The sequence below is a fragment of the Belonocnema kinseyi genome, chromosome 1 (assembly GCF_010883055.1).
Source record: "Belonocnema kinseyi isolate 2016_QV_RU_SX_M_011 chromosome 1, B_treatae_v1, whole genome shotgun sequence".
Taxonomy (NCBI): Eukaryota; Metazoa; Arthropoda; class Insecta; order Hymenoptera; family Cynipidae; genus Belonocnema; species Belonocnema kinseyi.
In genome coordinates this window covers 10,040,380-10,059,228 of record NC_046657.1, presented here as the reverse complement: position 1 = coordinate 10,059,228, position 18,849 = coordinate 10,040,380, and the positions used below count along the sequence as shown (strand labels likewise).

The window sequence follows — 18,849 nt, the reverse complement described above, 5'->3', positions numbered from 1 at the left end:
TTATTTACAAAAAAAGTTCTGAGGTTCAAAAAAACATTCAGTGAACTGAAAAACTGTGGTCGGTAATATAGGTATTTAGCTGTGTCACATGCCCTTAAAAATTTTCTTTATTATCCAGTGTAAGTTAGCAGAATTCTACTTTGCAAGATGGTCGACTTCCCCTCTCCCTGACTCCACCCTGCGTCCAAGGCTTCAATATTTGCCCGCCGTTACATGCCTATTCCATGGATTTCCCGATTTCCCCCATCTAACCTAAAAAACTTTTTTTAATGTCCGTCTTGATACCATAGTTTCTTAATTCATGCTGCGATAACAAAAAATCCGACGCCTCAAATGCATGACCCTACCAAAATTACTACATGACTGCCTCACTGTCAGTCGGGATTCGGCGTCCCCCTCGGCCATTCATGATTGTCAAGTTTCTTTTTTATTTTTCAATTTTTAAATTCAAAACAAGTTAACGGATTTTTTTAATAAACTGTATTATCACGAATTTCTCAGGAGTTAAAACAACGGTAATTTGAGATCAGGAATTTAATTCGGGTCGATATATGAGCCCGATTTCATTAATCGCGGACATTGCAGGAACGGCTGAATATTTGTAGAATCCGGGAGAACTAAAATATTATTTTTCAGGACAATTTCGAATTTTTCTCTTATAAAGATCATTTCGTTGTTGTACTTTAGGGACAATAAACAAAGTAATGGAAAAGTGGTGTATTATTGAATTTGATTGTTCAGTGATTATGAGGAATTAGGCTTTTTTTTTAGTGAAAGTTTTAGTGGCGCCTTTAATCAATTTATGACTGGTCCTGTCATAAACACATGGTGAGATGCCACGAGTTCCTTATTCCTTTTCCCATCCAAGCTGACCTGTATACTGACCAGCTGAAAAAAAAGTCACACGTCGACACAGTTTATAAAATATTGTGAATAAGGAAGATTGCCGAGAAAAACAACATGTCAGGTGAAACGTACGAGAAAGCCAAGAAGCGAGCTATGTCGGTAAGAATTTATTATTTTATTTTGTGTTTTGTGAAGATATAAAAATAAGCTTTTCAAATAAAACAATCGTCCTCAATTTTATTTTTAATAAATAATCTCCGAAAATCTCTCTTCAGAAATTAAGAGTGAAACAAAAGGTAAAAATTTAATTATAATTTATAAAATTTTTCTGAACATTAATTTTTTCAAACATTTATAATTATTTTGTATATATTTTTTATATCTTATAATAATGTCTACTTCAAAGGATTTACTTATTAATTATTAATTAATCGATTTTAAATATTTGAAGGAATTTGTTCTCGAAATTTAAACAATTTTACCACGAACTTAAATATCTGGTCGAAAAATGCATGGGACTTTTTTTTATCTTACTTTGTTGCATAACGCCACCAAATTTCTTTAAAACTATTTGATACCAGCCAAATAAATTTGTTTAATAGGGTCCCAAAAAAATCTCTTAAGTAACAAAAAATTAGTTTTGCGAGTTTTTGACGCTAATTATGATTTTTTGTGGGGGTTTTTTTTTTTAACGAATTGTTTCTTATACATAAAATACTACTTTTGTGTCCAATTTTCACTTGGAGTTAGTTTATATTTAATTCAATGTAGCAAACAAAATTTAAACAAATTATATTTGATTATAGCTATCTTATTCTTTATGAATGCTAGATAGTTTCGGTTTCTTCTCAAATTTTTAACTTTTTACTCAGTAAATAATGCAAATTAACAAATATAATTGTTTAAAAAATTGATTATGGTATATAATTATTTTCTCTTGGTGTAATGATAGAAAGTTGCGTTTTTTTCTGAAATTTTTCGCTTTTCTTCGACTTTTTAGTTATAAACATATTATAAATATTAATATTAATTTCAGAAAAAAGGCTGTTAGTAACTATTTCAAGAAAAATTTATATTTAATATAATCCATCTAGAAAATTTGAAAAATGTTTATATATTATTTGTTCATAACTAAAATGGGCAAAGCAAAGCTGAACATTTAAGAAAAAAACGAAACTATCTGCCATTAATATATAGGAAGATAGTGATAAACAATAATAATTTTTTCAAACAGTTATTTTTAATAAGTTTAATTATTTATTCAATGAAAAGCAGACAAATCATTAAAAAAAATTTTTTAACCGCAACTTTCTACTATTAAGCGAAGAGAATATTATTAAAAATGATAATAAATTGTTTAAACAATTACATTTGTTACCTTTTATTAATTATTACCTCAATATAACATTAAAGTGGACAAGAAGATACAAATTTCAGAGAAAGAACCGCAAATATCTAGTGTTAATATAGAAAAATATAACTATAAAAAATAATAGTTTGTTTAAGCAATTTTTCATGCTAAATTGAATTAAATATTAACTCACTCCAAGTGAAAAGTGGAAAAACAGTTGAAAATTTTTGAAAAAACCGAAACTTATAGCATTATTCAAATAAAATATTATTAATAATAATAATAAATAGTTTGAAAAATTATGTTGCTCTTAATGAAAATTGGACAAAGAGTGTAAAATTAAAAAAAAAAACTGCAACTTTCTAGCATTATTCCAAGAGAATATAATCAAGGAGAAAAATACATTGTTTAAACAATTGTGTTTGTTATCTTGACTGAATTATTACCTCCCTCCAATTGAATAATAAAAAAGTGCATTTGTATTTAAAAAAAAAACTTTCTAGCGTTCTTCCAAAAGAATATTATCAATAATATTAATAAACTGTTTGAACTATTACGTTTGTTTACTTGAATTAATTATAGCCTTGCTCTAACTGAAACAATTTTCAATAAAACGATTTTCATTTTAAAAAACCTCAAAAAGAATCATAATTAGGACTAAAAACTCGGAAACCGATTTTTTATGATTTATGATTTTGTTCCGGTTTCTTAGATACAAGTTGCTTCTCATACATAGAGTATTATTTTATATTTGTAGATACATATTTAAATGAGTTATATAAACAATTTATTATTTTTTATAGCAATTTTCTTTAAAAATAGAATTAGAAAGACGCGGTTCAACAGAAATAATTATTCAAACAATTTATTTTATTTTTATATAATATTTTTTTGGAATAATGCTAGAAAGTTAGCGTATTTTTAATTGTCCACTTTTTGTCCATTTTTATATAGAGTGAGTTAATAATTAATTCAAGTAAAAATCATAATTGTTTAAACATTTTATTAATTTTTAAAATAATATTCTCTTTGAAAAATGCTGAAAAGTTGGGTTTGTTTTTTAAATTTCATTTTTTATTTACTTTTCAATTAGAGTCAGGTAGTAATTAATACGAGTCAACAAACAAAAAATGTTCAAAAAATTTATGATTATTTTTGATAATATTCATTATTAATTCAAATTAAAACATAATTGTTTAAACAAGTTATGAATTTTTAAAATAATATTCTCTTTGAATAATGCTAGAAAGTTGCGGCTTTTTCTAAAAACTTCAGTTTTTGCTTACTTTTCAATTAGAGCGAGATAATAATTAATTCAAGTTACAATTTTAAAATTGTTTAAACAATTTATAATTTAAAAAAATAAAATTATCGTTGAATAATGCTAGAAAAGTTGGAGGTTTTTCCAAAAAAATGCACTTTTTTTACTTTTCAATTAAGTGATGTAATAATTAATTTAAGTTAAAATTTATAAATTGTTTAAACATTTTATTAATTTGTAAAATAATATTATCTCTGAATAATGTTAGAAAAAGTTGGATGTTTTTCTAAAAAAGTGCACTTTTTGTTACTTATCAATTAAGTGAGGTAGTAATTAATTCAAGTTAAAATTTATAAATTGCTTATACAATTTATAAATTTATAAATTTTTACATAGAACTGACATTTTTTTAAAAGAATTAAAACTGAGTTTAGAACAAAGGAGTTTTTAAAATACTTATCGAAAGTCAAAATTCGTCACAATTTAAAAGTTCCTTCTCTCAAACTTAAAAAAAAAAAATAATATTAACTTTTTGTTAATATTTCGTTAGGAATTTACCTTTTTTTTCTTGAAATTTCAACTACTCCTGGTTTGAAGCTAAACTGTTTTGTTAAACATTTATTATTTTGTCGGAAGATTCGTCATTTTAGTTGAGAATTCATCTCTTTTTAAAAATGTAACTGCTTTGTTCAAAATCAATTCTTTAACAAAAAATTTAACTATTCCAGTAGAAAATTTAACTATTTTTGGTGGAAAAATGACCTTTTCTAGATCCAAATTCAACAATTTGGATGTAAATTTGCCATTTTAAATTGAAAATTTATTTATTTCGTTGAAAATTCACTTATTTTGTTACAAAATCTACTTTTTTGTGGAAACTTTTTTTTTAAAGTTAATCTTCTTACTTAAAAAATATTTCTTTTGGTTAAAAATTCAAGTATTCCAGTTAAATATTCATCATTTTAGTTGAAAATTTATCTTTTGAGCCAAAAATAAATGTATTTGCTTGAAAAAAAACTTTTTTGTTGAAAATTAATTTTTTTATTAAAGATTTATCATTTTAATTAAAAATTAATTTCTTTCGTTCAAAAATCAGCTATTTGATTAAAAACTTCTTTTTTCTTTAAATGAAATAAATTTTTTTTACCGCAATTTGAACTATTTTTCTGAAAATCTGATTTTTGTTTGTTAAGAATTAAATCATTGAAGGAAAATTCATCTATTCTATTGTTGGTTGAAATTTTATCTTTTTTGGGTGAAAATTAAACCATTTGGTTGAAATTTGATTTTTTAATTTTAAAATTAAGCTATTTTTTTTAAAAAGCATGTTATTTGTGTAAAATCCATTTTTTTGGTAGGTTTAAAATTCAACTATTCTAATTGAAGATTCATAATTTTAGTTGAAAATGTATCAGTTTGGTTGAAAGTTAATTTTTTATCTAAAAATATAACCGTTCCACTTTGAGTTCAAAATTGACCTTTTCTATTTCAAAATTTAACAACTTAGATGTGAATTTCTAGTTTTTTATTTCAAAATTCATTTATTTTGTTGGAAATTCACGTATTTTGTTTTAAAAAACTACTTTTTTGGTAGAAAATCAACTTTTTTTGTATAAAATCATTTTTTTCTTTGAAACTCAGTATCATTGTTTCAAAATATTTTCTTTTGTTTGAGGTTTCAAGTATTCTTGTTAAATATTTATCATTTTAGTTGAAGACTCATCTTTTATGTTATAAATAAATGTAATTGGTTGAAAAATAAACTCTTTTGTTGTAAATTAATTTCTTTCGAAGATTAATCATTTTAATCAAAAATTTATTGATTTTGTTTGAAAAATGAGCGGTTGGCTTGAAAAATGGTTTTTTCTTTGGATGAAAAGGAATTTTTCGACAGAAAACTTAACTATTTTATTGCAAATTTATTTCTGTTTCGGTTAGAAACGATATGTTTCTTAAACTGAAGAAAAAATACTATTCCAGTTGAATATTGCATAATTTTAACTACAAATTCATCCCATTGGTTGAACATTCATTTTCTGACTGTAAACTTATTTATTCAATTTTTTGTTTAAGAATGATCTTTTTTTAGTTAAAAATTCGTATTTTTTGGTTCATCATTCATTGTTTTAGTTGAAAACTCATTTTTTTTTAAATTCATCTATTCCAGAAGAGGATTCATAATTTTAGTTGAATATTCATTAGCAACGATGAAAAAATTTTGTTTGCCAAGAATGTAACTATTCCATATTCTGTTAGAAATTGATTGTTTTTAGTTCAAAATTCACCTATTTGGTTGAAAATTTGTCTCCTTTGATTGAATATCCAACTATTTCGTTCAAATTCACGTATTTTGTTGAATATTTGCATTTTTTGGTAGGAAATTAATCTTTTTGCTTGAAAAATCATCTTTTTGGTTAAACATTCAACAATTTTCGATAAATATACATAATTTCAATTGAAAATTTATCTGCTTGCTTTAAATTCTACTATTCGAGTTGAATATTCATAATTTTATTTAAAAAATTACTTATTTTGCAATTTTTGGCTCTATTCTGTTAAAGGATATTTAGAATGAACTCATGATTTGAGAAAAATGTTTGCATTTTGCGACAGATATGAATATGTTACTATAAGTTGACCGGAAAAATTGAAAAACTTGACCGGAAGTTTGAAATCGTCCGCTGAATCGCCATTCGTCGTCCTACAAAAGGGCGCTAAATTCGAATTATAAAATAAGTAAAAGTAATAGAAAACATATTTTTTACATTAAACATTAATTATTATACTCTCTAAATTAATGTTCAGATTTGTGCGAACGTTTCATATCAAGACCACAATGTTTCGCGAGCCAAACGGGGAGAATCTCTCGGATTTACAAAAGGGTTTCGAGGATGTACAGTTTGGCTAACTGGGCTTTCGGGCGCAGGAAAAACTTCCATAGCTTTCCAAGTCGAAGCTTATCTTGTGAATCGAGGAATTGCGGCTTATGGCCTCGATGGGGACAACATAAGAAAAGGATTAAATAAAAATCTCGGATTTAGTGAGGAAGACAGGACAGAAAATATCAGAAGGGTAGCAGAAGTCGCGAAACTTTTTGCAGACAGTGGACACATTTGTCTTTGCAGTTTTGTCTCCCCTTTTGAAAAAGACAGAATAATGGCGAGAGAAATTCACGAGGAGGCTCAACTTCCTTTTTTTGAAGTTTTTATTGACACTCCTCTCAACGTTTGCGAAGCGAGAGACACGAAAGGACTTTATAAAAGAGCACGATTAGGTACATTTCAATTGATTATTTCGAAATTGTGTGGAATATTCTAATTTAAATCAAATGAAGAACTTTACCGCTCCACGTTTTATATTTTCTTTCGTTCATTTTCTATAATTTTCTTTAAAATAACTTTTCTATATTTAATTTAAGTTTATTTTCGCGGGCACTTATGTCAGTTCGAAAACGCCACCACGGTAGCGTCCGAATTCTGCGAAAATTCAAATTTAATATATGAAAAATAGCTTTTTCTAATACAAATTATTAATAAAAGTTTATAGTTAATTCGTAAAATAGAGTCAAAGTGCGAGTTATTCAGTTTGAAAAGTAAAAAATTAATATTTTAAGTAGGGTCAGGTTTTCTTGCATATAGTTATAAATTTCACAAAAATAACATTGGTGTTTACTGGAAGAAAGTTTCATAGTACATGTTTTCAAAAGTTTTCTATTTTTTGCAGCAAAAACTAAAAAACCTATTTTTAAAAATTGAAAAAACATCTGTTTTGGCGAAAAATCGGCTTCTCTTTTTTTAAAATTAAAAACCTCTTTTTTATTTGGAAAATTACACGATTTGTTGAAAATTCGTCCTTTTTGATTGACTTCTACGGCTTGTAATTTAAAATATTTTTTGGTTGTAATATGAACTATTACATTTTATGTTGTTTGTTAAAGGTTTTTAAAGGCTTTAGTTTAAAATAACCTAATCACCTCTGTTAGTTTCAAAATGAACCTTTTAGATGCAAATTCATGTGTTTTATTGAAAATACGTCTCTTTCGTTAAAAATTAATCATTATGCTTAACAATTAAACTTTTTGATTGAAAAATCATTTTTGGGTTGAAAATTTAACTACCTTTTTAACATTCGTTTTTCTTTCTTAAAAATATATTTTTTTACTTGAAAATTCAACTATATGTTTTAAAATTGACTTTTTTTAGAAAATGATTCTTCTTGTTTGTCAATTCATTTATTTTGGTTAAAAATTCATTTCTTTCATTAAAAATTTAACTACTCTGTGAAAAATATATTTTTTTTGTTAAAAATTTATTTTTTATTTGAAAACTCGACTTTTTGGTAAAAAAATAATCTTCTCGTTTAAAAATTCATCTTTGCGATAGAAAATTAATGATTTTTTATTGAAAATTCAAGTATCTTATTCAAATCTCTTTTTTCTTGGTTCCCGAATTTGTTTTAATTAAAAAGTGACATATTTAATTGTTTGTTAAAAATGTCTTTTTTAGTTGCAAATTTATTTATTTCGATTAAAATTTTACTATTTTATTCTGAATTTTCTTCTTTTTTTTTGTAGAAAATTAATTTTCGAATTTCAAAATTAAGTATTTCGTTTAAAATTCATCTATTTTTGTTCAAATTCAACTGTTTTTTATTTAATATTAGTTTTTTCTGGAATTTCAACTATTCAATTTTTCATTGAAAATTTATCTTTTTTGGTTCAAAGCAGATTAAAAATTATACTAATTTGTTAAATAGTAATTTTTTCGCTCAAGATTTATAACTTTAGTTAAAAATTCATTTTTTGTTACACACTTATTTTTTGGTTTGCAGATCCACTGCTTTCCATGGAAATTTAACTATTTGATTTAAATTTGTTATTGAAAATTCATTAATTTTTGTTAAAATTTTTAGTATTTTGCTCAGATCTCGTTTTTTTAGTTCAAAATTATTTTTTTTACCTGAAAATTTAACTATTTTATTTTTTGCGGCAAATTAATTTGTTTAGATGCAAATCCATTTCTTTCGATATAAATTGAACTATTTTATTGCAAAATTGTGTTGTTTTCTCTGTTGAAAATTAATTTTTGAACTTCAAAATTGAATATTTTATTTAAAATTGGTCTTTTTTGTTTAAATTGAAAAAAAGTAGCAGTTAAAAAGTAATTTTTTTATAAAGATTCATTACTTTAGTTCAAAATTAATTTTTATTGTCGAAAAATTAAGCATTTTATTAAAAATATCGCTTTTCTTTTGTTTAAAAATAAATTGTTTTTAAGATAAAATTTAACTACTCCATTTTAGACTGAAAATCTTTTCTTTTTTGGTTTAAAATTCACTTCTTTTGTTACAAAATTAAACTATATTGTTGAAAATTCGAATTTCTTTTTTTGAAAATTTAGCTATTCCATTGTTGGTTAAAAATAACAATTTTCAATTGGGTAAAAAAAAACAATTTTCTTGAAAATTCTTTTGCTTTTAGTAGAAAATTTTCCTTTTTTATTTAAGGTTTCAAATATTTATGTGGAAATTTATGTATTTTGTTGAAAATTTGTCTTTCTACTAGAAACTTAATCTTATTGTTTAAAAACTCATTTGAAAATTTCCTTTTTCTAGACAATTATTCTTGTTTGCAAATTCATTTATTTTGGTTATAAAATCTAATTAGCTACTTTGTTAAAAAAAATATATTTTTTGTCTATAAAAATTAATGTATTAGGTGAAAATACATCTATTTGGTTGAAAATTCCTTAGATCTGTTAGAAAATTTTAGTATTTTGTTCAAATCTCCTGTTTTTTATTGAAAATTATTTTTTAATTTGAAAACGGAATTATTTCATTTTTTATTACAAATTTATTTTTTTAGTTGCAAATTCACTGTTTTCCATGAAAATTTAAGTATTTTATTCAATTTTTTGTTGCAGAAAATTCATTAGTTTTCGTTGAAAATTTTAATATTTTGTTCAAATCTCCTTTTTTCGGTTAAAAATGATTTTTTAAACTCAAATGTAACTATTTTATTTTTTATTTGCAAATTTATTTATTTCAGTGAAAACTTAACTATTTTATTTAAAATTTGTGTTTTTTTTTTTTTTTTAAATTAATTTTTGAACTTCAAAATTAAAAGTATTTGATTTAAAATTAGTCTTTTTTGATAAAAATCTACTGTTTTTTATTTAATATTTCAATCATTTTTTTTTGTTGGAATATCAACTTTTTAATTTTTCGTTGAAAATTGATCCTTTTTTTGGTTCAAAGTTATACTACTTTGTGAGAAAGTCATTTTATTGGATGAAGATTCATTACTTTAGTTGAAGTTCCTTCCTATGACTGAAAATTTAAGTATTCTATTTAAAAAAAACGCTTTTTTTGGTTCAAAATAATTTTTATTTTCAAGATAAAATTTAACTACTTCATTCTGGAATGAAGAATTTTCTTTTTTAGTTTAAAAACTTTTTTTGTTTGAAAACTCATCTTTTTGTTTGAATATTTAACTTTATTATTTGAAAATTCTACTATTTGGTATTAAAATTAGTGAATGTTATCAAATCACGCATGAAAAAGTGACCAGTAATTCAAATATTAAATATTTACTCTTCAAACTAAATGACTTACTTTTTTCTTTATTTTAAAAATGAAATATAAACTTTTGTTGATAATTTGTATAAAAAAAGCATTTTTTGATTTATTAAATTTAAATTTTCGCAGAACTCGGACCCGAAACATACTAATATAATGTAGAAATGAACTTTACGCGAAAAAAAAGATTATGTTTCACGAATAAAATGCCTACTAAAAAAAGTATCGTAATCAATAATTTCGATTTCCAGGACAAATAACCAAATTTACAGGAATTGATCAAGAATATCAGATTCCAAAAAAATTTGATCTTAGTGTTAAGACCGAAAATCTGACGATTGAAGAATCAGCATCGACTGTGATCGATCTTCTCGAAAAGAAAAAAATAATTCCGATTCTTCCAAAACCTTGGACGCCTATAAAAGAATTATTTGTTCCCGAATCGAGAAGAAAATCTGCGAGAAGTGAAGCTGAAAAACTTTGCAGTCTCGAGATTTCGGAAATTGAAGTACAATGGCTGCAAATTTTGGCTGAAGGATGGGCTGATCCTCTGAATGGATTTATGAAAGAGGATCAGTATCTCCAAGTAAAATAGAAAAATTGAAAAATTAGAAATAAAATTGCAATTTATACATATTTTCAAAACTGAAATTAATTTTAGGTCCAACATTTAAAAACTATCACAGAAAATGGAGTCGAAGTTAACCAATCAGTTCCAATTGTTCTCTCGGCATCCACGGATGATAAAAATCGGCTCGAGGGAAACTCGTCAATTTGCTTGAGACACGATGGAAAACCTCTTGCGATTTTGAAAAGTCCAGAATTTTATTTTCACCGAAAAGAAGAAAGATGTGGATGGCAATTTGGAACGACAAATCCGGGGCATCCTTATGTGAAATTAATTCAAGAATCCGGCGATTGGTTAGTGGGCGGAGAGATTGAAGTTTTAGAAAAAATCAGGTGGAATGACGGACTCGATGATTATCGATTAACGCCGAACGAAATTAAAATTAAATGCAAGGAGATGAATGCTGATGCGGTTTTTGCATTTCAGTTGAGAAATCCGATTCATAATGGTCACGCTTTTCTAATGCAGGTGAGAAAATAAACTAATTTTGCGATTTAAATTTCGCGCCAGAATTTTTAAAAGCCACACTCGAACATAACCTAAATGCGACATTAAAAGGGCGCGTAAATTCAAATATTTTTCAGGATACAAGAAGAAGGCTTTTGGAAGAAAAGGGATACAAAAATCCGGTTTTACTTCTTCATCCATTGGGAGGATGGACGAAGGATGATGATGTGCCCTTGAAAACGAGAATTGCTCAACACAAGGCAGTTCTTGATGAAGGAATTCTCGATTGGAATTCAACTTTGCTGGCCATTTTTCCCAGTCCTATGATGTACGCGGGTCCAATCGAGGTTCGTCTTATATTTAACAAAAACAAAAGGTTCCTTGTATTTTAAAAATTTGTATTTCGCGCCATAATTTTATCCAAAGCCACACTTGAACATAACCTTCAAAAGAATAGAAATTAAATTCTGAATAAATTTAAATACCTGTTTTAAGTTGAATATTTAAATGTAAGCAAGGTGTCTACTCAAATCCTGGAAAAAAATACCAGAAAATTTCATTTTTTTCAGGTAATTTTTAGTAAAAATATTGCATGTTCCACAATATAGATGAATTTTTAAACAAATAATTGAATTTTGAACTAAAAAGGTAAATTTACTACCAAAAATAAAGTGCCTAAATTTTCACTTAGTAAAATAAATTTTCAAAACCTAAAAAGAAACGAATTTTTACCCCAAAAGATGAATTTTCATACAAGAAGATTATTAGTTTTTTTTAAAGATCAAATTTCAAACAAAGTGATCATTTTGCTTTTTATCAAAACAAACGAATTAAAACTTTAATAAAAAATTTTCAAGTAAAATTATAAAGCTTTAACTCGAATAGTTTAATTTGAAAAAAATAGTTTTTCAACAAAGAAGATTAGTTTTTACCACGAAGAAGAATTTTCAATACAAAAATTAAGCTTCAACTAAAATTTTGAATCTTTAACTGGAATAGTTGAAATTGGAACTAAAAAAAACGAATTTCCTGCTAAATATTGAATTTTCAACTAAAAAAAGGAAATTTTCAGTTGAAAAAAAAATTATTTTCCGCAACAATAATTCTCAACCAAAGTGATGAATCTTTAACTGGAGCAGGTGAACTAAAAAAAAGAATTTAACTTTCTGCCAATTTATTTTATTAAAAAAAAATGGATATTCAACTAAAATGATGAATGTCTAACTGAAATAGTTAAATTTTACCCGAAAAAGATGAATTTTCAAACAAGAATATTAATTTGTTTTAAAAGATCAATTTTTAACAAAAAATAAATTAGTTGAATTTTCATTTTAAAAAATGAATGTTCAAAGTTATCATTTTTAACTAAAATGATGAATTTTTAACTAGACTAGTTGAATTTTAAAACAAAAAAAGATAAATTTTTCATCAAAAAGATTTCTTTTAACCAAAACAGACCAATTTAAAAAAAAAAAAAAAAAAAAAAAAAAGAATTTTCATTAAAAAAAATTAATGTTCAAAGTGATGGATTTTCAATCAAAATTATGAAACTTTAACTGGAATAGTTTATTTAAAAAAAATGATTTTTTACCTAGAAGATTAATTTCTACGAAAAAAGAATTTTCAAAAAAAGAATGAATTTTCAATTAAAGTGTTGAATCTTCAACTGGAATAGTTGAATTTTGAATTATAAAAAAAATGAATTTGGAACCGAGCAGAATAGTTTCTACCAAAAGAGAAGAATTTTACAGAAATAAGGAATTTTCAACTAAAATGATGAATCTTCAAATGGATTAGTTTAATTTTTAACAAAAAATATTAGTTTTCAAGTAAAATTATTAATCTTCAACTGGAATAGTTAAATTTTCAACAAGCAACAAAATGTTTTTTTTTTAATAAAGAAGATTAGTTTCTATTAAAAAATAATTAATTTTCTACTAAAATTATGGATGTTTAACTGGGATAATTGAATTTTTATTTAAAAAATTTATGTTCAAACAAAGTGATGAATTGTCAAATAAAATGATGAATCTTTAACTGGAATAGTTGAACTTTCTACCATACAAAATAAATTGGTAACCAAGCGAAAATTAGTTTCTACCAAAACAGACGAATTTTTAACAAAATAATGAATTTTCAACTAAAAGAAAAAATAATAAACTGCCAACCAAAAATTAAATAGTTAAAGTTTGATTTAAAAAAATTAATTTTCAAACAAAGAGATGAATTTTCAACTAAAATGATGAATCTTTACCTGGAATAGTTGAATTTTTAACCAAAAAGGCGACTTTTTGAATGAAAAAGATGTTTCAACCCAAAATTGAATAGTTAGATTTTTAGTTAAAAAAATTAAAGTTCAACCAAATAGATGAATTTTTAACTAAATGACGAAATATTGAACTCGCATCAATTTTCAGTTAAAAAAATTAATTAAAAAATAACAGTTCAACAAAATATTTTAATACAGTAATATAATTCTAGTTTTGCAAATGACTAATTATTGGCACGCAAAATTCCGAATAAACGCAGGAGCAAATTTCTACATAGTAGGAAGTTTAATTTTAAATAAAAAAGACAAATTTTCAAACAAGAAGATTAATTTCAACCAAAAAAAAAAAAGAGTTTGCAACTAAAGAAGATAATTTTTCAACCGAAAATCGCAGTTGAATTTTAATTTTAAAAAATGCATGTTTAAACAAAGTGATGAATTTTTAACTAAAAAATAATATATTTTTTAAAGACAGAATTAAGCACGTTCTCGAAAAACTTGCCTGACTAATAAAAAAATCCCTGACATTTCCAGGTTTTTCACGTAGGCTAGACACCCTGGCAAATACAAAATTCTTGGAAATTTAGAAGCAAAATCAATTTTTTTTTAAATTTTCAAATATAAGTTTTTAATTAAAGAATATAATTTTTCAACCGAAAATTGAAGTTAAATTTTCATTTAAAACAATTAATTTTCAAACAAAGTGATCAATTTTCAACTAAAAAGATGAATCTTTACCTGGAATAGTTAAATTTAAAATTTAAAATGAGTAAGATGAAATTTAAATTAAAAACGAATGATTAACTGGAAGAGTTTGATTTTTAACTAAAAACATGAATTTGTAAAACAAGAAAAAATTAGTTTCTACCAAGAAAGATGAATTTTCATTTATTTAGAAAAATGAATCTCCCAACTGAAAGAAAAATTGTCAATCAAAAATTGAATAGTTAATTATTCATTAAAAAAATTAATATTCGAACAAAGTGAGGAATTGTGAATACGTCAATAAAATGCTGAATCTTTAACTTGAATAGTTGAATTTTCAACAACAAAAATATGCATCTTTAGACAAAAAGATTAGTTTCTACCAAAAAATATGAATTTTCAAAAAATAATTAATTTTAAACCGAAAAGAAAATTTTTCAACTAGAATAGTTGAATTTTAAACGAAATAGATGAATTTTAAATTAAAATATTAATTATTAACTGGAATAGTTAAATTTTCAATCATACAAAAATGAATTTGTAACCAAGCTAAAATTAGTTTCTAACAAAACAGACGAATTTTTAACAAAATAGTTAAATTTCGATTTTAAAAAATTACTTTTCAAACAAAGGGATGACTTTTCAACTAAAATGCTGAATCTTTACCTAGAATAGTTGAATTTATAAAAAAAAAGATTAATTTTCTAGTAAAATTAGAAAACTTTAACTGGAATAGTTTAATTTTCAACAAAAAAATTAATTTTTAACCAAGCAGATTATTTTCTGCTAAAAATAATGAATTTTCAACTAAAAAAGGTAACTTTCCAACTAAAAATGTGATTGTTAAATTTTCAGTTGAAAAAATTAATGTTGAAACAAAATAATGAATTGTCAACTAAAAAAGAATGAATCATTTAAAGACAAAATTAAGCACGTTCTCAAAAAAATTGACTGACTGCCAGGCTAGACACCCAGATAAATACAAAATTTTTATAAATTTAAAAAACAAAATTTTTTTTTCAATTTTCAAGAATTTTGTAGAAATTAAAATGATGTAAATTTAAGTTTAATGGCGTGCAAAATTATAAAGTTTAATTTTTAAAAAAATCAACCAAGAAACATGATTTCTATAAAAAAATACGAATTTTCAATTAAAGAAGATCATTTTTAACCGAAAATTGAAGTTCGATTTTCATTTTAAAAAATTCATGTTCAAAGTGATGAATTTTCAACTACAATGATGAATCTTCAATGGAAATAGTTGAATTTTAAATAAAAAATGTGAATTTTCAATTGGAATAGTTTAATTTTCAAACAAAGAAAAAAGTTTTTTTTATATTTAACCAAGAAGATTAATTTCTACACCAAAAAATACAAGTTTTTCACTAAAGAAGATAATTTTTTAACCGAAAATTGAAGTTGAATTTTTATTCAAAAAAATTAATGTTTAAACGAAATGATGGATTTTCAACTGAAATTATAAATCTTCATCTAAAATACTTGAATTTTAAATGAAAAAGATGATTTTTATATAAAAAAACGAATCATTAACTTAAATAGTTGAATTTTCAACTAAAAACATGAACTTGTGAAGAAGAGAAGATTATTTTCTACCAAGAAAGATGAATTTTCAACGAAAAAATGAATGTTCAAAGTGATTAATTCTGAACTAAGATGATGTATCTTCAACTAGATTAGTTTAATTTTCAACCAAAAATGAATTTTTAAACAAGAAGATTAGTTTCTACTAAAAAAGAATCTTCAAAAAAATAATAAATTTTCAAGAAAAAAAGGTAGAATTCCAACTAAAAATTTAATAGTTAAATTTTCAGTTAAAAAAATAAACGTTGAAACAAAATAATGAATTTACAACTAAAAAAAAATACATTTTTCAAAAACGGAATTAAGCACGTTCTCGAAAAAATTGCCTGACTTAAAAAAAAAATTCTGACATTTCCAGGCTTTTCACATAGGCTAGTCACTCTGGTAAACATAAAATTCTTAGAAATTTAAAAAACAAAATTAATTTTTTTTCAATTTTCAAGAATTTTGAAAAAACTAACATGATCTAAATTTCTGTTAAATGGCACACAAAAGTCCGAAAAAACTAAAGAAGATAATTTTTCAACCGAAAATTGCATCTCAATTTTAATTTTAAAAAAATGCATGTTTAAACAAAGTGATGAATTTTTAACTAAAATGATGAATCTTCAATTGAAAAGGTTAAATTTTAAATAAAAAAAATTAATTTTAAATTAAAAAAGAATCATTAATTTCTACGAAGAAAGATGAATTTTCCATTAAAAAAATTAATGTTCCAAGTGATCAATTTTCAACTAAAATGATGAATCTTTAACTAGAATACTTGGGTTTTAAACAAAAAAGATTAATTTTCTAGTAAAATTAGGAATCTTTAACTGATATAGTTTAATTTTAAACCAAAAACTTCATTTTTAACCAAGAAGATTAGTTTCTACTAAAAATAATGCATTTTCTACTAAAAAAGGTAAATTTCTAATCAATTTTCAGTTGAAAAAATTAATTTTCTCACGTATTTTTTTCACGTAGGCTAGACACCCTGGCAAATACAAAATTCTTGGAAAATTAGAAGCAAAATCAATTTTTTTTTTTAAATTTTCAAATATGAGTTTTTAACTAAAGAATATAAATTTTCAACCGAAAATTGAAGTTAAATTTTCATTTAAAATAATTAATGTTCAAACCAAGTGATGAATTTTTAACTAGAAAATTCATCATTAACTGGAATAGTTGAATTTTCAACTAAAAACATGAATTTGTGAAACAAAAGAAAATGAGTTTCTACCAAGAAAGATGAATTTTCATTTATTTAAAAAAATGGATCTCCCAAGTTATCAATTTTCGACTGAAATTCTAATTCTTCAACTGGAATAGTTGGATTCTAAAAAAAAAGGTTAATTTTATAATAAAATTATGAATCTTTAACTGTATTAGTTTTAATTTTCAACCAAAAAATTAATTTTTAACCAAGAATGTTCAAACAAAGTGATGAATTTTCAACTAAAATTATGAATCTTCAACTGCAAATGTCGAATTTCAAATAGAAAAGATGAATTTCAAATTAAAAATTAATTTTAGTTAAATTAAAGTTAAATTTTCAACTAAAAACATGAGTTTGTAACCAAGAGAAAATTAGTTTCTATAAAGAAAGATGAATTTTCAACGAAACAATAAAATTTAATTTAAAAGTCTCAATGTTTAAAGCGATCAATTTTCATCTAAATTTGTGAATCTTCAACTAGAATAGTTGTATTTTTAACTGGAATAGTTTAATTTTCATCGAACAAAAAAAAAAGTTTTTTCAACCAAGAAGATTAGTTTCCACTAACAAAGATGAATTTCCAACCAAAATAATAAATTTTCGTCTCAAAAAGGTAATTTTCCAACTAAAAATTAAATGGTTAAATTTTCAGTTCAAAATAAAAGTTGAAACAAAATAATTAATTTCGAAATAAAAAAGAATAAATTTTTCAAAGACGCCCTGGTAAATATAAAATTTTTCGAAATTAAAATGACAAAATTAGTTTTTTTTTTTAATTTTTAAGAATTTTGTAGAAATTAATTATGTAAATTTAGGTTCAGTGGCACGCAAAGGCCCGAATGAACGCAGGAGCAAATTTCTACATAGTAGGAAGAGATCCTGCAGGAATTCCTCATCCTGATCCAAATTCTACTCCCGACGGAAATTTGTATGATTCTACGCATGGCGCTAGAGTTCTTTCAATGGCAAGAGGTTTGCGAACTTTGGAAATAATTCCATTTAGAGTTGCAGCTTATGATTTGAAAAATAAAAAGATGGCTTTCTTCGAACCAGAAAGGAAACAGGATTTCGATTTTATGTCTGGCACCAAAATGAGAAGTACATTTTTTTTTATTAAAAACTCTCTGAGAGTAAAAAAGGAAAATAGAAACTAATTATTTTAATTTCAGATCTCGCTAAAAATAATCAAGATCCACCCGATGGTTTCATGGCGCCAAAAGCTTGGAAGATTCTCGCAGAATATTATCAAAGTTTAAACTAATAGTTAGTACTAAATTAAGTGATAGTTCAGAGAAGTATTTTTTTTTTAAACTTATTCTCAAAGTTCTATATTTTTCTTTTTTATTGTTAACTAATTTTTTATATTCTAGACGGGAGAAAATATCAATAGGTTTTAGACATTATGACGAGCTGCAATTTGTAGAGAATTTGTTATTTTTATTATAAATTAAATATATATTTTTTAAAAAATATTAAGGGGATGGGAAATTTTTGTATAATTTTGTAGATCAAAGGGAATTTACCAACGACAAAGTATTATAATTGTAATTTCTATTTTGACAGCAAAGGCTTTTTTAAGAAGCGTTGAAAAAATGTATATATGTGAGATTTATCAGTCTTATTTATTGTAATAATTATTATAAATGATTATTATGAAATCTTCAAGATGAAATTTTTTTGCTTTTAAGTTACACCTCTTTCAACCAGAAATTTGTTTACCGTTTTAATTTACCCTCTTTCGAATAAAAAAATTCTTACTTTTTTTAATTTTCTCTCTTTCGAGTTGAAAAGTTAATTACTTTTGAATTATTAACTCGAAAAGTCGTTTATATTTTCAATATTTCCTTCCCAAATCGAAAAATTGTTTGCTCTAAAAATGCCCCCTTTTCAAGACGAAAAGTAATTTCAATTTTTCCTCTTCGAAGTGGAAAAATGTTTTTTTTTTTTTTAATTTTCCCATTTTTAA

At 24.2% G+C, this 18,849-nt stretch overlaps 1 protein-coding gene across 1 annotated transcript; it reads left to right on the top strand.

The window, feature by feature from the left end:
- The first annotated feature begins 214 nt into the window (after positions 1-214).
- On the top strand, positions 215-18,479 carry LOC117173795 (bifunctional 3'-phosphoadenosine 5'-phosphosulfate synthase-like). The gene is made up of 7 exons (XM_033362441.1): positions 215-1,005; positions 6,264-6,732; positions 10,286-10,620; positions 10,696-11,130; positions 11,247-11,456; positions 17,699-17,981; positions 18,053-18,479. The coding sequence occupies exons 1-7, from the start codon at positions 961-963 to the stop codon at positions 18,142-18,144; spliced, it is 1,869 nt and encodes a 622-aa protein (XP_033218332.1). The 5' UTR covers positions 215-960; the 3' UTR covers positions 18,145-18,479.
- The last annotated feature ends 370 nt before the right edge of the window (positions 18,480-18,849 follow it).